This window comes from Apteryx rowi, unplaced genomic scaffold (genome assembly GCF_003343035.1).
Source record: "Apteryx rowi isolate R43461 unplaced genomic scaffold, aptRow1 scaffold_34, whole genome shotgun sequence".
In the NCBI taxonomy this organism is placed as follows: domain Eukaryota; kingdom Metazoa; phylum Chordata; class Aves; order Apterygiformes; family Apterygidae; genus Apteryx; species Apteryx rowi.
In genome coordinates this window covers 842,277-868,899 of record NW_020449863.1, presented here as the reverse complement: position 1 = coordinate 868,899, position 26,623 = coordinate 842,277, and the positions used below count along the sequence as shown (strand labels likewise).

Below are 26,623 nucleotides of genomic sequence, written 5' to 3'. Positions count from 1 at the left end.
GGAGATCTTGAAACTCTGGCCACTCAGTCATAGTAAGTAATAGAAGGTAGACTTGAAGCTCTGAAGAAAGGGTAGAAACCCTTCGATTTTCCACGGAACATGCTCTCCATCTTTGCCAGCATGATCCAAAAGTGGATCAAGGGACCTCAGTACTCTTAACTGTAAGTAGGTGGCTGTGCATCACAAACRTATTGAAGACAGTAATGACACAGTACACAGACAGAGGCTGCTGTTCAGCCTCCCTTGTGTATCTGCATTATGCTTCATCCAATTTTAGTGAGGAAAAAAAAAAAACAGTTTAAACTAAGGATGATCCTTCTTACTATAAAAATAGTAGCAAGCATTTTATTGTTTTCACAAGGAAGACAAGATTCCCGGATTGCATACAAGGAGTTACGCTGTCTTTTGGATTATCAGCTTCTGTCACAGTTGATGGGCCAACATTTAGAATTTCCCCAGTTCCTAGGAAATTCATTTTCAATTTTAAAAAGGCTTAGGGAAGCTATTTTTGGAATCCTCATTCTCACTAAGTAACCCTTATCTATATTATAATTATTTCTATGCTTTAGTCAATGTGGGTGGAGGGGAGGGATCAAAGTAATAGATTTTCTTCTGTTGGGATAAACAAGCTGGTGTGGGTGGTTGCACATATTAAAAATGTGAGAAAAACCTTTTTTGTTAACTTTCTATTACTCATCTGAAAATAGCTTCCCAAAGGCCAAATATGCCAATTTTTTTTTAAGATTAAAATACACTGAGAATAAATTTTAATTCATCATCAACCATATTAACTGTATTTTTCATGTAATCAGAATAGGTTTGCCATATATGGAAAGATTTTATGAACACTAGAGATTTTGAAAAGGTCAGACAGTTTTTTTCTCCTTTTTAAGACAGTGTTTTGTGGGTTGTTGAGAAAACTTTCAAAACAATTTAAGCAGGTCTACTCAAAGTGTGGTAGAACARACAAAACCTTGATCCTATTAGTCTATTATTGAATGAAGTGCTTAACCTACATTTCAGAAGGACCAGAAATTGTTCCATTTACCACATTTCTTCAAAATACTGACATATAATGGGAATGTCTTTCCAGTTACTGACACACTGACATAGTTTTCCATACTTGGAAACCATATGGGGAAATAGCGAAAATTCTGTCTTTATAAATCCCGTCTGCACAATTTTATTTCTTAATTCAGTTACTAGAACACAAATGATCATAAGTACTATGGAGTAACACAGGAAAATCTATATATCTATGATAATGCAGAATAGAAACTATCATTTTATTGAATATACTTTGAGGCAGTTAAGGTTTTAGTATCAGCTTCATAAAAATGTCATATTCTTCCATTTTAAGATGAATTATAATTCAAAATTCATCTTTATGAGCTCTTCCATCAATTTATTTTATTAGCAGTTATTAATAGTTAATAATCACTGTTACGTTTAGTTTAATGGGATTTACTGGCGATTGACCTATCAAAATTTCAACAATTAAATACTGCTCTGAGGAAAAATACCTTTCTMTTTCTAAGGTATACTAAGTTATTTCATGATAACAATTCTACAGGCATGATACAGCAACACCTAAATGTATGAAAAAGTGCTTAATATTCATACTGGGAGAAGGCATCTCAAACAAATGGTGAATATGTAAAAACGGAATTCAGAAGGGATTATCTATTTAAGAACATTTTAAAGAAGCATTTCACTACTCACCTATGTAAATCAACTTAGGTTACAGCTACTATTTGCATAAAAATGTATCATGCACAGACTACAAGCAACAGAACACATTCTTGGTTAATTACATTATGCTATTGTATGCATACATTCCCACTATATAAAATATACCACTCATCTGCAACCAGATCCTCCTTAATATAAGCATAGCACCCTAAGGCTCAAGACCATAGATATTTAAATAGAATAGAAAGAACCTTAGAGTAGAAAAGTTTGGGAAACTAAACTTTCAGATGTCTTCGAAAGCTAATGAAGTTACTCTGGGCCTTCTACAGTTTTCACTGCAGAAATATGGATGTTAAATGCTTACAGTCAGCCAAATCCTCTTGAAGTCTGGATACCAAGGCTTTATCTGAAGAGGTCCAACAAGCTCCAGGAGTGAAAAGGAAGAAATCCAAGGACACAGCCTCCTCAGAGCACAGGGTTTCAATTCATTGATAGTCACATCACTTAAATTACAAATAGCAGATGTGCAAACCTAACAACACAGAACATGCCTCAGAGCACTTTCAGTCCAGGGTGTAAAGACTATTTGCACAAAAATCTGTGAGCTAGGTAAGAGTTATCCATCAGAGACAGATAAAAGTTAAAATAACTTGTCCAAAGCCAGGGACAAGACAGCAGCAAGAATGTGATATGGAATTTACTTATGAGGAAACAGAATTAAATTTTGCTTAGATTGTCACAGAGAAACAGGGGCTATGAGAACATTCAACTACTTGAAAATTTTTTAAAAAGCAGTATAGGAAAGAAGAGATTTGAGTACTTCAGTCTTTGTTCACTTTTTTTTTTTTTTTTTTGGGGGGGGGGGGGAGGACAACTCCGCCTTCTGCCCAGCAAATAGTGGCATAAGCCCTGAGCCACAGATCCACACAGACGTTTCAGTCACGTCCAGTGCCCTGGGTCTGCAGTGTTATGAGCCGCATGCCAGTCAAGAATCAGTGAAACACCTCCACTGTCTTCCCATCAGACTTGTGGCATTGTTCTCAGTGAGTACAAACGCACTAGAAAGAAGCAGACTGTCAGTTGGACCAATCTGAAATACAGCAACAAATGGGCCAATATTCTAAAATTAAATACTTTCACACTTCTCACTTATGTTAAAAAAGCTTTGTTTAGATCTTCCAGCAATTCAGTCCTCTGTAACAGAAAGAATTCCAGGATACCATTCTGATCATGAAATCATGAAAAAAAATTGGAAAACTTGTCACGTGGGAAGGCAAAATCCAAAGTCTCTTTGAAAACAACCTGCTGCCAAGCCCCTTGAGATTTAAAAATCAAGGCTTGAAGCCGCCTTTGTTTTCTCCTATCAGCTCTAACTAGAAAGAGAACCTCTCTCAGATCAAGCATTTCAATTAGAGCATGATAGGAGAAAACAAAGAAAGGTGAAGCTAATGCTAAACAGGAAAGCACAATTATATTTTAAAATAGCTTTTAGAAAGAGGTGGTGGGAACCCTTTCCACTCACACAATTGGAATGGCATGGAATAAGCACACCACTAAATGTACAAAACCAAACTGTCTTACACTGGAAGGGAGACAGACTATTCTGTTGCAATCACTGCACTTCCACAAAATGATCTTCTGATTGGGAGCTCTGGATTTAAATCACTAAATCATGCTTGCTTGCTTGCTTTGTAAAATGCAGAGTGTTGTTTGCCGTTCTTTTCAGTCCGATAAAATTCCAAATAATGTACCTACATTCTCCTGCATTCCTTTTTTTTATTCCAGGACACAAATTTTAACTGCCGGGAAAACTACTTGCCCCTTCTGTCATGATGCTCCAAAGCATTCAGAATCAGTTGTTTAATATCTATCCAGGCTAAAATGGCTTACTAGAGAAATCTCAGCTTAATAAATTATGCATAAGAGTTCTCGCTTTTATATAGCACGACTGATCATCTGAGCTAGAACATCATTTATGGCTGCAACAGAATGAACTGAGCAAATACACTGTGGTACAACTCAGTATAAGTAAATATTGGTCACGAAGCGCATACATAAGGAAAGAAGCATCTGCCAAAAGCAGAATGCTTGCAAATGCTGTCAAAGGCCCTTCACTTTCCTCCAGAAGGTGCCTTCACAAGAAAAAGAAAACGACAAGTAGATATCATGCAAGTTTCCCCTTTTTCTTAAAGTACTACTAACTAGGAGCATGAAGTCCAGGCTGGAAACCCAAAGTGTTTTAATATTTGTTGGGGAAAAGAAAATCCTGCTGCTCTCCAAACCTCATTTGTAACACTTCCTTTCCTTCTAGCGCACCCTCCATAAGGGTGAATTTGTCTCTGGATCATCCTACATAAGCCCTGTGTCCCTACTTTGATCCTATGCAAGATTCCAAAAAAGAAGCAAAATGTTACATTGACCTGCTTTAATTTCACAACATTGGTACACTAGGAAGCGCCCCAAGAAATCCTGCATCAGCCTCCTTTCAGCTGCAAAACCCACAAGGCTGAGATGCAGCCACAGAGCGCATTTCGAGATGTTAGGGATGCTGAAGAAAAAGCTGATTCTCCCCCTGCTTCTGGTTAGATGAAAATTTCAATGACTGGTGGCAGAAAGAGTTAAGTAAAGGTCTCCTTTCTCTTTTCCTTGAGGAAAAATAAAAAGATGTCTAAGTCCGAACTCCAGCAAGAGGTAACTGGACATCTAATAACTTTGTGAGGAACTGTAATCACTTGAGGAAACTGCTCGGGGAATGACCTGACAGGCGAGCAACAGTTTGAGAAGAGAGGATATTGCACTGGTGTTTGCAGAGAAAGCGAGTGAAAGGAAACTGGTTTCACAGCACAGCCACTGAGGAGCCCAGCATGCCAGGGACAGGGCACTGGAAGGGACCTCCCGGATTGCAAAGTCCTCAGAAATCACATCGCACAACCACTGCCTTGCTCTAGGGAGGGCACAAGGAGGAACACACAAACGGGAGAGTCCTGCACTCCCAGCTCAGCTCAAAGCACATTCAGGAGCAGTAAGAGCAGCAACACAGTAGAAAGAGGGAGAGGCAGGAAAGGGAAGATGCCTGCTACTTTGCCTAAATCCAGCTCTCAAGTTAGCTAAGGTCAAGAGTGATTTGGTTTGGTACCTCACAGGGCCTGCACGCTGGCATAACCATTAGGGAATGGACCCAGAGCCCAGGAAGGGCAGGGGACACCCATAAGCTCAGCCCCGCTCATGGCACCAAAGGGGCTGAGCCAGGGAGTCCCACCCCAGGAAAGGATCACCACAGGAGACCTGTGCCCAGGAAATACGGGAGCATGGTCAAGGAGAGAACCAGGGCTGGAGCTCTCTTAAGCTAAAGGAAACTTGCCTAAAAAGCACCTTGCACTACGCAGTAAGCTCACCACCTCAGGCAAGTGAGGACACCTGCACCCTGGAGATGGGGACACCTCAGAGGAATAACTAACTCTTAAAATATACCTAAGAGATCCTTCAGGGGGGAAAAAAAATAAATACAAAGCTGCTTTTTAATTTGCTTGGAATCTGTATGAATATATTTAGAATGAAGATACAACATCTACCCTTCAACAAGTCGAACACTTTCAGAGTCAGTGATGAGACTTGTTATTGAAAYGAAAAGTGCAGTTCTGATATTTCCATTCTGAAGGATATGCAATACACCACAAACACAACTCAGAAGGTACCAGTTCATCTGAATCCCACAAGACCGCACTGGCAGAAATAGACTAGAAGTGTTAGAAGTGACAGGCTGTGGAGCTATTTCTATACGAGATACACAGATTTTTAAACCAGATTAAACTTCAAACTCTAAAAAGTTGCTTTCTAATGTGCTTTATCTCCAAATCTCTGAAGCATCATACCTTCTGTGTATTTCCAAAAGCATACATTCTTTTCATTATTTAAAATTTGTATTTTGATTGCAATCAGTCTTCTTTCAGTAAAATAAATAAGACTACAGTCTGCTAACCTAGAACCATCAAACTCTCACTTCCATTACCAATCAACACCACTTTTCCATTGAATGCAACCCAGTTAAAATCCAATTATTTGAATAACTTGATGGAAATTGCTATCATAGAATGTACTTTTTATTTTAAATGTTTTATGAAAAAGCTTGACAGTGCACGAATTATGATACTGTTGTTGGAAAGTGTTTTGTAACACAGGCTGGGGAAAGCTAGGCTGATGAACATGGAAGGAATGAGTCTCACTTTTGAATTAGGCATTTGATTCTAAAATTGGAACTTTTGGCTTAGAGCAGAGCCAAAATGATGCAATTCTGCTAGCTTTACTGTGAGCTTTAAGGGAGTTGCTCCTTCCAGGCCTCCAAGATAGTTATTTCTAGTGATTAAAAAAAAGTAAACTGATATGTTCTTAGACCATCTTACCACATTACCCATAGTGTTATGTTAAAACCTGCCAGAGTCAGTTACACTGATGCGTCACATGGTTTCAATACCTTCATCTTTCATTACTTTTATTTTTTACATTAGTTAACACCAGGAGAGTCTCTGTTTTTTAAACTTAGTTTTTACCAGCAAGTGTCAGCTAATCTTCTTGCAGCTGTACCTCTTTTCATTCTGCTGCAGTAAATCAATAAAATGTCCTATGGGGAAAACCTCAAGTAGAAATTTGCTTCTTAGTTTTCAGTTGCATCGATTTGCTACCAGAGCTTTGATTTTTTTTTGACCAAAATGGGGATAATATATACTTACTTGACCAATACTGAAAAGCTAAATTCATTGATATTGATATCATATGCAGACAGAAAACATTATTACACTATTTTAATTTTGGTATGCCTACTACAGGTACAAGGAATCAATACTCTAGGCTTAAAGTCTAATTTTACAAACAAGACTTTAAAGATTAAAGGTTTCTATTTTTTTTCAGGTATAATTATCCAGGACTTACTTGGCACCTGGAAGTTACCACAGAGAACTCTTTTTAGGAACAACAACAACAACAAAATCTTCCAAAAATATATTTTTAGCTAATTTGAAGTATTGTTATTTTAGAATGTTCTTTAAAACAAGTATCACTGCTCCAAATTATTTATTTCCAATGTAATGCTATTGTCTTCTACATTACATCATCAAATCATATTAACTGAATTATACTTACTACAGTCTTAATAAAATTCTACAGTGGTGGTTCACTGAAGACTACACAGAGAATTTAAAATGGGATATTACTCTATGATGATTCGCATTTGACATAATACCTTGGACTTGCACACAGGAAGAAATTAAGAGGCAAAAAATCAAGGAGAAGAAAAAGGAAACACTAATCAGATGAGCAAAGCAATCCCAAGATGTGATTGATAAGAAAAGAACCAGCTCCTGATAGAATCAGTCATGTTTGTATTACCTTTACACTGTGCTTGCCAAGCATTAGATTTCATGCCTTCCCTTCCACTTTCCTTGTAACCTCAGGCAACACCTCTCTTTTTATTTGCCTTACAAACTAAAGCTGCAGAAAGTAAGGAACACTGTTCATCATAATTGCATGACAGCTTACAAATATGTTGAAACCCGTCCACTTCATAGAGATGTAAAATACTGTTCACACACACACAGCCCGGCTCCCTGTAAAGCAGCGCTGATCAGAATATACGCTTATGGCCTTTTAGCTTTACACTCAAGCAATGGCTCTTAGGCAAGCTCTGAAAAAACTTCTTACAAGAGGCTACATAAAATGCCAGAATGCAGGCAATTCACTTTTTTCATACAAACAGTCATTACAAGTGATCATTTATATAACATGTTAAAATCAAAGCTACTCACTCTTTTTCTCAAGTTGTAGGTCAAAATGAGATTCCTGGAGAAGGAGTGCGAAAAGGCCGTATAGAATTCCAGCACTTTCTGCAAGGCATCTCTTTTAATCACATGAAGATCACAGTAAGTCAAAGCCCTTACATTAGCACAGGACTGGGCAAGGGTAGACTCCTTCCAGAAGACATCGCCAAAAACATCCCCTTTGCCTAGAAAAAAAAAAAAAAAAAGTAGCATTGTTTTCAATAATGGTATGATTTCCACTAAAAATATAAAAAAACCACACAAGTTATTTATGAAGTCAAGGTTCTTCTACTTTACACAATCAGGAAAAAAAAAAAGCCTAGGGGAAAAAGTCCTTGAAATATTCCATTTATATCCTCTTTCATTGTCTTTTTGTTAATTATGATGACTCAGCAAAATTTTAAAGGGTAAATCCACAATCTAAAAGGCATGTCATATGACAATTATACATTTCCCTTTAAATGTCAGCAAAGTTTTCTCTCTAACAAAAATCAGGAAAGGAAGTTCCTTCTTGATTCATGTTTCTCTTCTGATCCCTTTCAAAGAGATTAAGAGGAAATGTTATTTCTCTTTCTTCTTGTAGCTGACATGCAAAGGAATTGTTTCTTACATCTACGTTGCTGAGCTTTCCTAATCTGGCTAATAATTACCCATTACTGTCAATAAAATTATCTTGTATAATACATCAGTGCAGTTCCAGGCTGAAATAAACACCACTGTACATCAATATTATGATAAGTTTGGTCTAGTCTGCTAGATCATCATCAGAATAGTCCATAGTATAAAATAGCAGCTCTCACATCAGTGGTAGCTCTAATGTTTTTCAGCTGTTTTCTCAACAGAAAATCTTTAGTAGTTGTGTGCACACACACAACGCAATAGAAACTTAAGATAACAATGTTGTACCAAACAAGAAGAGTACAGGTTAGTTATCATCAAGATGGTACTAACAAAACAAGGAGCTGTACATGTTATGCATTAGAAAACAGAAAATACGGCCATTTTCTGGCAACCTCCTTCTCTGTGTGCCCTTTCCTAAGCTGTCACATGCCYGTCTCTATGAGTTTGAGGGCTACTGCACTGAGGGCTTGTGCACCAATCTGGGCACTACAACACAGGTGGAGTATATCAAAATGTGCCTGGGCAACAGCCCTCAGCAGGGATTTCACTGGCTATCCCCCAGCTCAGGCTGGGCTCAAATGTGAGCAAGATAAGAATATTCAGTTGTTATCTTGATAATGAATGACTACGCTATTCTTGTTTTGAACAGTATTTTTCTCTTAAACCTTGACTGTGTTATGCCACCCCTGCATATCACCATTAAGACAAAACAACAGAAAAATACATTAGCAGCGTTTATCAGGTGCTGGTAGAGATGGACCAGATAGATGGTACTCTTTTTCTTACAAGCAATACTTTGCCTATAGCAATTCTTACAGTCAAAGCATCAAAATATGTATTAGTTTGTTGACTTCACCTGGGCCCTTCTAGATTTTTCTCTCTAAATAAATAGTCAAGTACTATATGAAAGTCAAGAGAAATACCATGAATAAAGAGGTCAAGCAAACTTTTAAATTAAACCCAGAACTCCCATGCCAGCCCTCAAGCTATACTTCCACCCTTCCATAACCTCTTCCATTAGACGGTGTTTTCTCTTTGAGGAGAAGGTGCCTATCAGCCTTACGGTACGCTACACTGCAGTGCAACGAGCTGTGGCCCACAACAGTGTGCTCCCATTCTTCCACAAAACCCCTGTGCAGTCCCCCAGGAGTCATTTTTTTCTCTGAACTCTTTGGAGGAGTGTAGACTGTATTTCCATTTTAAATACATATAAACACTGAATCCACCTGCTCCATAAGCACATTTTTTCCCACAGATTTAGGCAAAGGCACCATAACGATACCCTCTCTTCCACCTCTAGTCCCTTTACAGAGGACAGTGCCCATGTCCAGAAATACTACAAAGGCTGCATATCAGTGAACATGGTGGTAGCGCAGTACTCCAGTGTAGTAAGCAACCTTTCTTTTTTAAAGGCACTGACCTTTCACATGTTCTCATCTAGTTAAGCATACGGTTCTTCAATAGACACATTAAAAATGGCCTAAGAAGATGCCTTTCACACACTTAAAATGGACCAACATCCACAAGGCATTTAGACAGACAAATACACAACATATTCAAAATTGAAGTGAAACAATTTTTAGGCACCATAAAAACTGATATGCTTCACTGGGTAAAAGTGGATTGTTTGCCTTTGGAATAAATATGCTTTATTTGCAATCTTCCAGGCAATTAGCTAAGCAACTGTTTTAATTAATGCTCTGGAATCTATCAAGTATAGAAACGTGCCATCACTGATGAATGACAGTCAGAGCTGGTAGTGCAAGCAGAAGTGAGAGGAATTCCAGCTCCTGTTTCTAAGCCTCCTTCTTAATATTTCCAGACAAGTTTCCCTACTTTAAAATGACAGTAATTATTTTACTGCCCTATAGCAGCATGAAGACTAATTAATATAAAGCAAATACAAACACCATGGTCCTGCTTAGCCTACATAGGAAGTGGCATGCAGCAGAGGTTAGTTAGATCTCACCCTTTCAAAAACTTAATTCTGCTTTTCACATAACACAGGACACAGCTGTGTCCTTCTACCAGATACACCACCCATGACAGCAGCCCCAGTTTCCCCCTGTTATTTCAAGTCCCCCCAAACTGTCCCTCCTGCTGTTCCTTGCTGCCCATTTGTTGCAAGGAGTGACACCTGAACGTGCTGCATCCGCCAGATGCCCAGTTAGCCCAGCCAAACAGATAAAAGCAGCAGGCGAACCAAAAACCAAATCAGATCACAGAAGCCTCATTTCTTAAGAAACAAAACAGGCTAAAAAACAGCCATGGACAAGATGTTGAACTGATTTTTATCATTAACAATTTCCTTGAAGTTAACAGAGTTAACAGCCAGTGACCTAGTCCAAAAGTCAATCCTGCATTAGGGTTAGATTTCCAAAGCAAGGCACTTGTGCAAGCATCACACTGCTTTATTTCAGTCAAGTATATTTTTGAAATGATGAATACCTAAAGCATCAATTGGGACTGTCAGATTCTAAGAAAACTTGTGTTTGACATTTAGAGAATAATGGCAAAAAAGCAGCACTGGGCAGTCTTTTCAGTTAGCAAGAGCTAAATTTCTGCCCAGAAGTATCTGCACGGGATTAGAACAATTGTCCTCCAACACGTAGTAAGGAACCGCATACCATCTCCCTTTGTTTACATTTTCTCCATAAAGTAAGATCAATCACACAGGACGAAAGAAGGAAAAAAGGGAGGCAGATTAAGTGTCTGTTTTATGAAAAACATCTGTAATTGGAAAGAAAGAAGAGTAAGGAGAGACTCCTGAACATGTCAGAATGTGTTTGGCAAAATAAAGTCTAATGGCAGCAACAGAGAACCTGAGTTAAAAGCCTCTTTTTATATGCAACTCTAGCCCTTGTGCATCTCACCCTACCTCTGAAGAAAGATTAAAAAGCTGGAAAATGCAGATGACCATTTGTTTGTCAGTGCTTTGTGTTTCTCATTCGCAGCTCGCTGCATTCCAGACATTTGCCAGAAACACGATCTGTCAGTCACACTTAAAGTGGATGATCTAAGCTTTTACTATCAATCATTTATACTCCCCACTGGATTTGTGGGCTGAGGATCTTTTCCACCGTCAGCTCASTATGCATTGGAAAGCCAAGTAGTTTGCTGCCTTTTTGGTTTGCTTGTTTGTTTTAATTATAATAACAAGTCCCAAAACCCTGATACACTTAAACCTTGAAGAGTGATTTTATAAAACCAGCACTTTGTGTTTCCATATTTATTCTTTCCCAATCTTCTTCTCCATAGCAAATTTGCTTTTCATCTTAAAAGTGAAGATAAAATTTCTCTAACTGCTACCACTGCAAACTCAGTCTGAGTCAGGCAAAAGGTCAAGCCACATCCACTCTGCCTCCTAAAAGCAGCCTCAGTAATGAAGATATTATTGTAACTTAGCCAATTGTTTTGCTGATTCTGTACAAGAACAGAACCAAGCTCATGTTTTGTAGCTGTATTGCTGTGAGGTGCTTACCAAAACAACACTTACTTCCTTCAGTAATACAAACAAGAAGCACTGAAGAGCACACAAGACAGAAGATATTCCAACCTACTCCCAGAAAATACAACTCTATAGGAAATATTTTGACCAATACTTAACTTATTTTATCTCCAGGTTCTGGGTGTCTGGGAGCCGTGATACAGTTTTGGTGTGATCCTAATAATGGATGTGGGTGAGATGAGGAGGCAAGTCTTCCAAGTCAGTGTAGATTTCAATAGGATTTCACAGAATCACAAAACAGTTGGGGTTGGAAGGGATCTCTGGAAATCATCTGGACCTACCCCCTGCACAAGCAGGGTCACCTAAAACAGGTTGCCCATAACCATGTCCAACTGGGTTTTGAGTATCTTCAAGGATGGAGACTCCACAACCTCTCTGGGCAACCTGTTCCAGTGCGCAGTCACCCTCACAGTGAAGAAGTGTTCCCTTATGTTCAAATGGAATTTCTGGTGCTGCAATTTGTGCCCATTGCCTCTTGTCCTGACTGATTTGCACCAGTCTGTGGATTTTCAGCATGTCAAACAAAATGTTTATCTTAAAATCATTCTCAAGTCAATAGTAATAGTTGTTACAGCAGTGGACACCAGCATCTGGCCTCGTGACTGTCCTTTGTTCAGTCAAAAGATCAGACTACTGAGGGTGCAGCAGGCTGTCAGCATATCTTGGGTCAAAATCAGAAAATGGTTTTCAGATAGCAGGGTAGTAAGGTTCTGATGCAGCCTTCCAATAAATAGAGCCAAAATGCTGTTTTATTTTAAGACAGAATTTGAGCAGCTGATGGAAAGCGTTATATGGCAAAACTACGTGCAATAACTGGAAGAGGAAATCCTCCTTCCAGACCTGTATTCGTCAGCATATCTGAACCAYAGAAGAATTCTGATATGACATAGTGTCAACATGACTCAAAGATCAGTTAGGATGACTAAACACTGCTTGATGGCACCTCAGCAGCAATGCAGCACTAAGCATATCTTAGAAACCACGTGATAGCAAATACTGCTATCTGTGAAGCTGATCGGACATCCACAGCAACTGGCAACTTGCCGCACCTGAGCGATCAGATTCTTGGTGCAGCTCACCGAAACAGCCACATCGATCTGAGACCTCAGGATTCATTCTCTGTCTCCAAAGAGGAAGGTAACTGCTGTAGACAGAAGCACAGATTCTCTCTGTGTCGTTCTCTATTCTAGTAACTGCTCACTTAAAATGCTACTGAAATTTAAAAACAAACAAACCAAAAAATTGGCCTGAACYGCACTATTTTTTCCTCCTGAACAGGTTTAAACAGAACCAGAGGATTTGAAGTTAATCCATATCACAGGGTCATACCAATTGTATTCAAGCATAATTCCATTAAGGACAGTGGCTTTACCCCTAGTGTTCACAGCTAGTGATGCAAGAGGCAGATCAACCCCCCTATGCAATTACCACTTGTCTGTTTGGCTTCAATTGAAAATCTTTCCCTCTCCCCTCTTCACTCAACTCTTCCTTTTCTGAACAAGACATGCAATTTGAATTTTCACATTTTACAAAGAGAAGAAAGATTTAAGGAAATTAGAAGCACCAGAGCAAAGTAAATTTTCCTCTTGACAGTGCTTTGTTTTAGGCAGTGAATAACTCTCAGCCAGAAAAACAGAACTACAAGCAATTTGGCATCAAGAGGGAGCATGCAGTATCTGTCTCACAGATCAATTACACAAGTTGACAGTCACTGAATGGCCTGTAGTTTGGTCCTCCAACACAGTACAGCTGGCAGGAGATGATAAAGGAAATTGATTTGCTGCTTTAAGATTTTTCTTAAGACTTTGCAAGGTCATCCTGAGACATGTAATGAGAAGTGAATGACCAGCTGCACTGCTGAGAATGTACTATTCTTCATTAACCAAAGGTTTTTAATCACACTTTTCCTCCTCAACACCTTAGAGAAAAAAAAAGCCAACATATCAGTCCCACCGAAAACAAAATAAGTCTTATAGCCGACTTCATGATTCCTCTGCCAACAATTGCTACAGAAACCAGCTATGCTTTTGCACTTATGATTCCATGCCTTTCTCACGAACCTGAAATGCGTAAATGTATGTATACAAAGCAATGACTACTACTGTTTGGCCAGCTACAAATGGATTCTAACACATTTTCCTTTTTGTATGCTATTTGCACTAGCAGCTTTTAAATGTAAGTATGTATAGACTGACATGTTCATATCTATGAATGCTGAAATGAACTTTTTGCTCAAAATAGTCACAGAAAGTCACCAATCTATAATTCAGAAAAATTAAAACTGATTTGTTTTAATTCCAGCAAACTGAAATAGGAGCTGAAATTTTAAAGTTGAAAGTTCTTTCCAATTTGTATTCAAATGATTAGTCAATTTGCCCCAGTATTTCATTCTGAATTTTCAAGACCCAGAGGGAAACATGGAAGCATTTAATTTCTTAAAACCTATGTTTTCTCCTAACTTGGTGAGTTATACTTCATCTGCATATTACAAAGGCAATTGCTTATGTCAATCTATGACCTGTTTCATATAACACAGCCTATAGAACTGCCAATATATGCAAAAGATGGAAAGGGATGGGCATTCAAATAAAATATCCCTTTAATACTCTGTTTTTGTCTGAACCAAAAGTTAAAATATGGGTTGCCTTTGTTAAATTTTATGTTGTATTGTATTTGTATTTTGCCTGAAGGAGATTCAGTATTTTCACTTTGCAAAAAAATGAGAGTTTTGTTACCCAGCTGGGCTGCCCACTAATACTTTGATCTTAACATTTCTTCGCTTCAAAAAAGCACAAAGAATAACCTCTTTTTTCAAAGACAACAATACAAGACTTGGAGATTGACTGGTGTCGTGGTCCAAACCGGAATACTATTGTACACTGGACAGTTAGTGATCCACACAGCAGCTGATCTGAGTAGGCGCAGGCATGTACTGTGCCGTACTGTACTGCACACATCACTTGACCACCAGGACTGTAGTGTGCTGCACATAGCTCTTGATGTGGGATGAACTTAGCCAGCTAATCATAACAGAAGAGCCTGGAGGTGGTACTAAATCTTGAAGTGAAGCAACACGTTTTCTTCTTATGCCACAGTACTTTTAAGAAAATCTTATAAAAACTCTGAAGACCACAATACTAATGGACTAAAGACCACAATACCATGGACTGACTGGAGCTCCATCTGATGCTGTATCAGCTTGGGGTTCCCAGCATCAGAAGGGATATAAGATTATATAACATGCTATTATCTTCTCTGGGATGTTAATAGTTAACTGTCTTGAGAAAGTTTGTGCCTTTCTTGTGGGATCCAGAAGAACCAGCATCTCCTGGTACAAAACAACTGGATAGAGAGGTTTTCTGCAGGTCTGCTTTGTTGACAAAAAGCGCATAGAGTATCTTCACAGATACATTAACAGGCAAGCCAAAAGCAAACACTAGACAACAGCAGAGATGGTATTTGCCAACTTCACACTATTCCTAAGACAGTGGGACAGCCAAAATCTTCGAAATACTATTTTAACAAAAACTCTACATGAGCAATGATAAACAGCTTTTCCAAGAAAACATTGCCAAAACAAACAGCTAGGAACCAGGTATAGTTTTGGCAGTACATACATATAATGAAGCAAATATATGAGATGTGTACATATGTTAAAATCCTCAGTGTGCCTGGTAGCTGAGGTAAGAATGGATGTGCACACGTGCATGTACGCAAAAAGTGTAGTTACTTCATTTCAGAACTTGTCTCAAAGCAATCGAAGAGCCGGGCCTGGAGCCTTGCCAACAAAAAAATCATTGATCTAGCAATGTATGTGCACTTAGAATACCATGAGAATGGGAACAGCCTCATTCAGAAGGAAGAGCTACTTCACCACTGTGGCAACGTATGTACTTGGTTTCATGCATACGCCTAATCGCTCTGCTAGATCCCTGGACACAGCACCGAAGATTTTAGCCATACAGTCTGATCAGATTCCAGCTACAGAACAGGGCCTAAGGACAAATACAAACAAGTAACTTGACATATTTGCATTCCCAATAGTTTCTTTGCAGTGTTTACTAAAACACAATACTGGTATTAATACTATGCACAATAAACACAATGCTAATATTAACTTTAATAGACAGTTGCATATCTCCTTGAAGCTCAGTTCTGTTTCTTGTGCAGACTGCTTTCTCCAAGCTTTAATGCGAAAAGCATACCGCCAAGACTGGTTCTGGTTCCTGGCCTGACTCGGCATTGACACAGTGAAATAGCAGAGCGAGAGAGCACAGACAAAAGGACGCCCAGGTGCTGAACTATATATATTCATAAAGCAACTCAGCTAGTCAGAATCGTAAGCACACAGAGCTGTCCCATAATTTTAGTCCATCAGCTTCTTTCAGGATGAAAAATCCCCGTATATATGTACGACATCTTATGTTCGCCACAGGTATTGTGACTGAAGTCACAAAGGGAACAGTTCTGCTTCAATAAATAGTTTCCTGTTCTATGGCAGTGTTACACATAATAAATTAAAATTACTCTTTCAGTGATTTGCCAGGTGCATTCATAGAATCACAATGTATCTGTTCGGGTTTCAAAACAGACTGTTTGTCAACATTTTTGCAAACAACCTGCATCAATTTGCCTTTGTTGAAGCACACTACCGTACAGAAAAAAAAGAAATCATTTATTATAGAGCACTGGATGAGTAGCAATGACATGAATTAGTTACTCTTAAGATTTCCATTATTGTTATAATTAATGTATTTGTCTCTGTGAATAGAGAGTGGATTATATTTCACTACTTACCATGATGGGAAGAACAGTCTTAAATTGTCAGCTGGGTCCTACAAGGATTATTCACAAAACACTATAAGGTTGCACCAGAATCTGAATCTTTTATCTGTATTTGTTTTTCAACAGCTACCATAAAAGATGTTATAAATATGTGATCCGTGTGCACCATGGATCACTGTTGCCAGCAACCTGCCAAAAATAACCCTCTTCAAAAGGGGAATTCTTCTGTGCATGGTGGCATCACACTATTTAAAAGCAGCAGGCATATATTATGCAAAACGGTACCAATTTTCCACAATAAAACATGAAACCACACAAAATTTCATCTAATTTTAAGTTCCAAAAATTGAACCCAACCTCTATGAACCGGCTGAAATTCTTGACCCAGGCCTCTACCCACAGTAAATTCCCCTTCTCCCCAGGTATTCCAGCAAGTAATTTATCAATTGTTTTAAAAATCTCTATTACTACTGCACAGCTCCAGTCTTAGACCTTTTGTAGATACCAGCTTACAGGAGCCTGTAACAATTCCTACTTTTCACACTCTACCAGGAGCTGGACACTGAACAGATAATATCTGGCTGAACTCTCAAACTAGCCAGCTCCTGCTGTCTATCCATACTACATTTTCCGGGTGTCTTTAGCACAGGAATAATGAATACTACCTCCCCTAAAACACCATTAGGAAAAAAAGTCATTCCTCAATAAAGAGATTTTAGTGCTGCTCCTACGTCCACTGTGAAATTAAAACCTTATATTAACATAGACCTCTTTTATAGATAGCTAGATGGTGTCTTTTAGAAAGTTTAGACTGTTTCTACTTCTATGCTCTTCTTCATATGCTTGGATATGTGCTCAGGAAATCTGACTTTTCAAACCTTTCCTTCTGTTGACATTCACCAAACATGCTTTAGAGAAACCTCCTACTTGTCTGACCTGCCTATATGTCAGTCTGAATAAACCAGCTTTAAACATAACAAATAGAAAGAGCACGATGCAACTACTGAAGACAAAGCTGGATTTTAATTTCAATCATTCCATTTTCAAAGCAAACCGCTATTCACATTACTGTGTGTTATGAGAAAACTCTACTAACATCTGATCTTCAGACGAAGAGCACAGCAGCCTGGCATTTTTAAAACAAAGTCAGACACACCTGAATTTAAAACATGGGTGAAAAATGAAGTRGAGAAGTAAGTAACTTTTATGAAGGCTCATTGTTATACAGCAACAGGCCCCTAAACACAGTTAAATTCTGAAAACTCAGTTACACACAAAGCAATCTAATTTATGGACACCTGAGTTAGCTCAGATACTGGGGCAATCTAAACGCTGCAGCATGAGCTCTGTGCAATTAACTTATCCAACATCTTCAAGCCTGCTGAGGAGCAATCTCTACACAATTGTGTGGAAGATGCAATGCTGTTCCACTGAGAAGGTCTCAGACAGACAGTACTTCTGAGGTGTTATTTTCTCTCCTCTAATATAAACCATCCCACTGGCGCAGTTGCCCTTACAATTTGCTCTACCCTATCCGGATGCAAATCTGTCCCACCAAAATCTGAATCAAGCCTCTTGTGTCTATCTATATCTGAATTAAATGCTCATGGCTAAATGAGTAAGCTAAATCAATTGCAAAGAAAACAAACAATTGTTCTTATAATGTTCCTTTAAGATTGCAATTAGATAAAATTAAATCAGCAGGAATTTCTCCACACAAAGCAAATGGAGCATTTAATATCCTGCTGAAATAAAACATGGCACACTAAGCTCTCTTTCAATATCATGTTAAATCCACAAAGAGTCCAATCTTGTCAATGTTATAGCTTTGTAAATAATAACAACAACAAAAAATACATGTACCTTAAGGACATCCAAATTTCACTTCCACCTTGCACGTGATCTTAGCTAGCATAAATCTATGTGCATCCTATGATCCCCCTTCCCACCAAAAGCCATATATCCCACTTTCCACCAACAGTGGTGAATAAGACAGCCAGGTCTAGACTACAAATTCCTATTCTTTACATTCATTTTGCAAACACCAATCTGTTTTGAGTTACTGCATACTCTCATAACTATGTAATGTCTACGTCTTGCTGTTTTCCTTCAGCTCTGATAGCAGCAAAAGGAATAGATAGCAACAGCAAACTGTCCCTGGGGCAGGCAGTGATTTTCCTTGCTCACAATAGATCACTGCCTTGATTTCCCTTCCTATCTCATTCACTTAACCTGCCAGCTGAAAGCAAAACTGTGCCCCATGTGAGGTAAGAAAAGTCCATGGTCTCCTCCCTATGGATCAAAAGATCACTGACATTTTTTGACCCACATATAGAGAGTAGACATGAGGGCAGATACATGGCAGTGAAGGTTGCTTTTTTTGCTTGCAGACAGCTGTGGTCCTGTTGACCACATCTGTTTGCTTAACTGCTGGTATTACTGCTTGCTTCCTCGTGGAGTTCTTCAGAAAGTTTTAAAGATGGGGGGTAAGGGGCCACCGCTTTCCGGGGATAGTGAAGTAAAACCAATCTCTGCGCAGCCCCTAAAACTTCTGCCTACACTCTGGCACAGGATCCTGCTCTGTGTCGGTCACTGAACAAAGCAGAGGCCTTACATATAGGCTCCCTTCCTTGCTGAGAAGCGTACGGTGCTGGCGCAACAACGTTCCTAATTCATCTCAGTCAAGGCCATGCTGGGCATACAGCCTACCTTAACCAGACAGTTTCTTCTTTTACATTCATCATCATTTTCTCACCTATAAAAAGCATAAATTGCTACAGTACTTAGTCAAAGGCAAGATAGCAGACAAGTATTAGAGACAGACTTAGAAACTCAGGGATGTGTTCTTGAGGATAGCTACAGCATATCTCAGTCTAATACCAGATCAACAAACCTAATGGATCCATTAAGCCCTATAAGCTTGGTTTAAAAACAGAAGAAACTCAAGAATGAGGAGAGCACAAAATGGACCAATCCCTAACCCTTAGCCAGCCAGGTCTGCCTCAATCTGTTGCTGCAATGCAGGATTCAGTCAACCCAGCCACGAGGTGCAACAGTGCAACAAAAATCTCTTCTGCCACGCTTAACTTCATACAGTGAACCTAGCGCCCCTCAAAACGGAATATATTGGACCAGCACACACACTGTGCAAATAATATTTTTACATTATTTATCAAGCAATTTTCAGTTACGAATCAGCCAGCTCCACAGGCGTACCAGAAAACCCATAGGCATGCCTCTGTGTGACTGCATGGTAGCACACTCAGAGCAAGCCTGCCAGGAACTGAATCAGGAGAGTACACAAAGGGGAACGGTCATTGCCTTACTGAACTGTGAGGCTGCATTAATCAATCTGTTGTGAAGCTTCCTCTTTTTCAGGTCTTCCTATGCCTTCTGGATGATTTACACCATGACAGTCAATGGTTTAAATCAGCACACCTCAAAAGCTACCCACAGTTCACCCAACCTGCCCATGTGACTGGGATCCTCTACTCTTGTCCAGGGTAAAGGAGGAAAGCCTTATCTGCCTGTTTGAAATATGAGAAATTTTATAGAGAGTCTCCTGTGAGAAAACCTAGTGTGTGTATAAAGTTCTCTACTGACTTTTGATATCATACTTATTCCCAATAATATTGATAGTTGATCTCTAAACAGGGTCACAGAGCATAATTTTAACACCATTGTGGTACAAAAGGGAATGCGACCATTAATATTCATTGCTAAACCAAAAGTCAGCAAAAAAGTTTATTCCTTTGAAAGCTCTTAGCTCAAATAAGGAAAATGAGAACATAATAAATGCAGCACAGCTGAGATGTGAGACTTGGGATAAACTGCTTTGTGCATGGGTTTTGTTTTTTCTTTTTAACTAAACCTTCTAGTTAAGTGTTATATTTATCTGTTTACTCAGCTCTGAAGACCATTTATGTTTTCAAGGTCTGTTGTTGTTGTTGTTGTTGTTGCTGTTGCTGCTGTTGTTGTTGTTGTTAACTAATGGCTTAAAGGCTCCCAGTCTTTAATCAACTCTGTAAAACTAACCTCCGGTCTTGCTATCCATCTGTAGAGGGCCCCCTTGCAGAGATCATCGAGACCAGTTCAGCAACTATGAACAACTCCCTTAAGCATAGATCTGCTGCTCGGATCCTCTGGGAGCAATTATTTGACAAATTTTGCAGTAGTCTGAAAATTTAAGGACAAAACACTGCTTTCCCCACTGCTTTCTAGAAAAAAACCTGCCACCTTAATTTCTAAGGTCTTCTCCTTCCTTTCTCAGTTCCAGCTTTTTCAATTGGATGTTTTCCTAAATTTCAAAGATCATCCCGATTTCAAGCAGAGAGGATTGGACCTTGGACCTAGCTCCAAGAATCACTTGCTTCCTTTAGATTTCCTAAAAAAGCAGGATTTTCTATTCAATCTTGGAGTTCAATTATGTCAAGCATATCTGATTTACACATTATTTTGTAGTAAGGTGAAAAATAGCATTCTCAATCATTCAGATATTTCTACATACATATCAAAACCACATAAATCCTTTTCTAACAAGGCCTTCTCTTGCACTCTTTACCTGTATTTAAAGAAAATACTTATAAAAAGTTAATTTTGCTACTATGCAGTGATTTTCTACAGGTTTTTCTTAAATTTTCTATGCACATATGCAATTGGAGACATAACACAAGAACCAGCACTTCCTCTAGCAATGGTGAGGAGAGGCTCAGACTAAAAGGCAAAGCAGAGGCTCAGGAAAGGCTACCCTATTTGCCTTAGCAATGGTGTATCATCTGCTCAAATAGACTTCTAACAGTTTCCTGACTCTTAGAGTTCTAAACTGTATCTCATGCTACTGTGGGTACCCAAAACACCCTTCTCAAGTATCACAAGCCTTCCTTCAAACCTTTCCTTCAAAACTCACTTGCCGTTTTCCATAGGAATTTTCTGGCTACAGTGACTGCATGTTCCTCTTTACATTGCCGAGATATGCAACAATACATTTTCGCATGCTTCACTAAAGAAATGTGTAACTTTATAGTGTAAAATATACAAAAAGTAAATTAAAAGACAGTTTAGGTCTTCAAACTCTCCTAAATTAAGAAACAATAACTAGCTATGCAGGCTTAATTCAAGCCCCTACTACAGTCTGACCCCTTTTCCCCACACACATTGCAAGGAAAGCTGCAGTGAGCTCTTACAGTCCCTGCCTGGAACATGTTTAATACAGGCAAAATCTTTTAAGAGATATTTGTTAAATTAAACTCTAGCAAATCTCTCCCGAGCATGAGCAATTTTTAATTTTTCCAAAGTCTGTGACATGGGCAGGTTTTCAAACACGGCCAATGGCTCAGCTTGAAGAGTCCGTTCCAAAGCAGAGAACCCAGGAGACTGCCAAATGAAGTGCGGGTAAATGGCTGATTGTTTCTAACAGTGACAAAACAACACATTTTCCCTAACCACATTTGGATAAATGATTAGGTTTTTAAGCAAGAGAGGTTCAGAGAGATAAGTCAGCCTCAGATGGATAAAGCAGCATCAGTACAGATAGGTAAGGCTTAGAAAAGTTAAAAGCAAAGCAAAGTTGAAAACAGACTCTTAATGGAAGTACTGCATGACCTATGCTTCTTTCAGTTGTCTTCAGGGCAGGGATTCTGTGATTTGCTTCTATTTTGCATAAAGCGCTGAGTGCCCCTCAGCGCTTTATCCTAAGCAATAATAATGGTGTAAGTGGAAGAACAGTGAACTACAGAAAACTGAATTGTATTTGAACCAAGTAACTTCCTGCTAGCTAATCTTCACTTCTACATAAACCCACATACATCTACTCATCAACATAGAAAGTCATAGTTATACAGTGGCCTTCCTCGCTATGTCTTGCTTTTCTGTTGGTCCCATTTATCATAGAATGAATCATAAATAACTTAGAGGCAAGTTACTTCCTATTTTCCTATTTGTTCTTTGTTTCTTTGAAATATCAGATCTAACTATTGTGTTACATGAATGTTACTAATTTCCTGACTTCACTAGAAGTATGGTATAGGATTCAAAATGTGTTTCATCCCAGGAAATCATCAACTTTAATACAAAGTTTGTCAATTTCTTTAATCTTTTACTGTAAATGTTGCAAAGAAATTCAACTTTTGAAATTTACTCATTTTGTGTTTGTCTCTATGTCAAATGAACAGGCAATGCAATCTTAGGTGACACAAAAAGTGTACAATTTTTCACTTCCAATCTGTGTGCAATTTCTTCTAACTCAATATGTGCATTAATCCAAGTCAATCAAAATCAGTGCTCTGTTATCAGAATGTAAGCCTGAACCGAGAATACACCTGTCACTTGAGTATTAGATAGAACTGATTTGGAGGGATATTATGCAAGTGTACACAATCTACTCAATTCCAGAGCTACACAATACACTTTTATATGCAGGTCTACAAGTCTAAATGATTTCAGAACTTGAAGGCATTTCATGTGAATTGGATTTTTTTTTTTTTTTTTTAAGGATTAAGTGCAGTTAGCATTTGGTTTATGTAATGCTATAGAGCAGCCAGACTAATTTAGAGATGCAATTTATTTCTCCATTGTAAGGAAGACACAGGCTACGGCAAATGGCAAAGGCTGCTTTATTAAGTGACAGCTAAAGCTGGGCAAATAATTCACCTTGAATAATTTATGCAGTTAATTTTTACTTTTATTTCAAGAATGTCTGTGAGGAGATTACAGTCACTCTGACGTATCTGTTAACTAAAATTACCCTACAGAATTCCTCACGTGGATTGCTGTTAGATACCTGATGTTCATAGCTGTGTTTAGCTTTGATTGGTAAACAAAACTTATGGCATAGGCAGTTCTGGCTGAATGATCAGCAACAATCATGTTTCTTGTGCAATGTAGAGTCTAATTTTTTTTCTCCCTGTAGTGCATTGTTGTATCTGGTGTGCTTTTATCAAGCATTTTATAAGTTTAGCTTAACAGGAAATTTTAAAAATATGTATTGTTGTTGTTCTATTGATAAGAAAAATAAGAATGCAAAGAAGTTAAGGAAGAAAACCTGTCCCAGCTTCTACAGCATCGCTCAGTAATGGGGCATTATATAATGCTGAAGGAGAAAAAAGTCCCACTGATTCAGAATACGGAAAAAAACTCAGTTAAGCACATTGTTTCTTAACAGGGCAGAGAAACCTCCATGGAAGGTTTCACAACCTGGGGGAGAGTGTATGCACACATGTGTGGGGACGGAAAGGGATTCCTTAGACCAGGAACTGAAACAAAAAAGATTTCACACACATACATCCAAAATGAAATCTCACCCCACAGATACCACTTCATTTGACTTTCCTCTCAGACTACCAGATTCACGAAGAAAATGACAGAGCTCAACAGCTTTAGTGGAAGCCAGGGAGCTGACCCCAAGTTTCAAATAAAGGGGATGGAGAGAAGAGGATCAATAGTTACTGTCCCAGGAGAACAGCAATAGCATAAAATTATCCTATTCATTCAGACACCAAGGGATTGGCCTCATTTACGTGTAGCCATCATTCTACAGCAGCAGAGATTAGGGCTCCAGCTTTTCTTAACATTGATTTCTTCAGGAATCTAGGCTGACTGTTCTCTAATTTGGACTTCATGATAAAACAGAGAAGGTACTAGCAAAGATGAGGAGGAATTTTATGACATTAAAGGACATTTTAAATAACCTATTTCAACTTCCTGTTAAGGACCTTTTAATTTTCCTGTTAAACTAATTTGCACAGATTAAATGGAGCAGCAAGCCCGAGGCTTTCTTCTGATGTACATGGGAGGAGGGATTATGCAACAAAAGATGACAGAAACTGAGAAACCTTAGTTAACGTTTGCCACGTTAATTCATGAGAGTTCAACAAGGCAAAAAGTAGTAAGTTCTTGATGCGCAACTTAGAAAAGCAGAAGTTGTTAGTATCATATGGCACTGAACGACACAGGTGATTCCAGAACAAAAGAGAACCAGTTATCCTYCTACCTTTCATCACCTTTAGTTTCTTGGTGGTGCAAAATATCATGCACTTGACTCTCCAGGACACTAAATTGACCCTGTACTGTCTATGCAGTTCTGTTCAGAAGCAGGGGAAAACTGAGCTCTGCATATTTATTAGCCCCCTCATTTTCCAGTAGATGTTCCTCTTAAGAGATCTCGTGGTATGTGTTCAGAAAGATTAAGGTTACCAAGTTGTTTTGGTTTTTTTTTCCAGGCTGCTATGAGAGACAGATACTGGATTAAGCCACCGTGAGGATTTACCTTATCACAAAAGGGCCTGACAGAATCAAAGGATAAATATCACCTTCTCAGTGCTCTAGCCACCTCATCATTTATCTACATCTATTGGACTATCACAGTCTTTTCTCCTAGTTGTGCTTCAGAACGTTGTTCACACCACTATCAACTTCTTTTTAATGCCCCCAACCTAAAACTGTCATTCCAAGTTAAAATAAATCGTCTCTAAATTTTAATATTAGTTTGACTTTGGGAGATGAGTATTGTTTCAGGAAGAGTTCTTAAATACAGCTAATTGGAAAAATTTCCACAAACCTAAACATTTGTCATGGGGGAGAAGGGAGCACTTTAAAAATAAGTTTTCTGAAGTCTTAGGTGGAATTTTTAACTGAAAGAGATGAGGCGAGACAGAGAGAACCTCAAGAATGACCAGAATCCTGATGCTGAAGTAAAGCTTCCACTGACCAGAAAAAATAGTGTTGAAGCAATTTGCAGATGAGATAATTGCCCTTCTCATTTACCTAGGAGGAACAGGAAGGACAAGCCAACAACTCTAGCAATGTTCCTGCATGATATCAAGCAAGTATTTTTCCCCCGTTTCAATTTTTCCAGACAGTAAGCATCTAACACCATAAAGCTGCCAATTTCATGAAAATATGCCTCAAAGCTAACTTGACTGAAGCTTTTTAAGAATGAGTTAAGTGCTTGAGTAGAAGCAGCTATAAAAATGCTCTAGTCATCTGTACCAGCACACAGTGCACATATAAGCTGCGAAACTCACCCAATATAGCAACGACTTCATCATCCTGGATTACTTCCAAAGACCCCGAAACCACAAAGCAGAGACTGTCGACGCTCTCGCCAGCGTGGTAGATCAGATCTCCCGGGGCACAGTGAACTGTCTGAAACTCCATGGCAAGCGCTCGAAGGCACCCATCGCTCGCCAGCCTGAAGGCCGGGTGCTCCTTGAAAACTTTGCGGTTCAGATGCACACAGATATCTGCTCTCATGTCCTTTGGGCATATCTGCAATACCTGAAGAGGAAATTAGGCGATCAATTCCTGTGCATAGCTTAACTGAGCCACACAATTATCCTATTTTACTACACAGGGTTTAAGAACTACTTTCATTCTTCTTATAAAAATAAATGTGTGGGGAGAGAGTAGAAATTTTATATTATATGTATACATAGGCCACAATACTAACTTAAGCTACTTCGCAATACCTGAAGGAAAATAACATTTTCATCTCAGTGACATGCTCTGCTGGATATTGAATTACTACGATAACGCCTCAGGTTTTTAAGACAGTAAAATTAACAGCACAGCAGTACAGAAAATGGTAGATAAAAGCCAGCCTAAGGATTGTTTCTAGTGGGTAGATCATTCTTTTGATAGGCAAATTTCATGAAAAACCCGCACAAATTATATGTTCCAAGTGAGAGAAATACTGTATAGAGGGAAGTGTAATGCCATATCACTTTAGCAAAAAAAAAGAAAAAAGTCATTACAAAATGCATTAACTCAAATTGAGTTTTGCAGGGATAAAAACTTCCCCCTCACTGGTAGAAACGAATTTTTTGTTCACACATGAAGGGAGTTTGAGGTATGATACTGTGTTGGGCAACTTTTGAACTTCCAAAGGCAATGTGCCTTATGACATGTCATGTTGCATTTACTGAGCCAGCAGTGTGCTCCTAAGGATACTCAACCCAATGCTTAACACAGCAGGTACCAGTCAGGGCTATTGTAGAAGGTTCTTAATATAATACAGACAGCTGGGTGGAAAGAATACAGACTTACTGCTTCATGTACAGATTAAAAGTTCCCAGAAAAAACTCTAGAAACACATAACATGAACAAGATTTGGGATGACAAAATCCTTGGAGGATAAAGTCTGGTGAAGTACATCTCAAGATGTATTATTTGAGAAAAACATTCTGAGCAGCATGAGTCTGCCTAAGTTTTT

General features: G+C 38.7%; 1 protein-coding gene across 1 annotated transcript in view; it reads right to left on the bottom strand.

Annotated features, from left to right (window-relative positions):
* Positions 1–26,623, bottom strand: part of KCNH1 (potassium voltage-gated channel subfamily H member 1) — a 175,881-nt gene that overhangs the window by 67,638 nt on the left and 81,620 nt on the right. Inside the window, exons 8-9 of the mRNA XM_026072343.1 lie at positions 25,437–25,689; positions 7,491–7,687 (exon numbers count right to left, since the gene is read on the bottom strand). Coding sequence (XP_025928128.1) covers positions 7,491–7,687; positions 25,437–25,689 — 450 coding nt within the window. The remainder of the gene's footprint in view (positions 1–7,490; positions 7,688–25,436; positions 25,690–26,623) is intronic.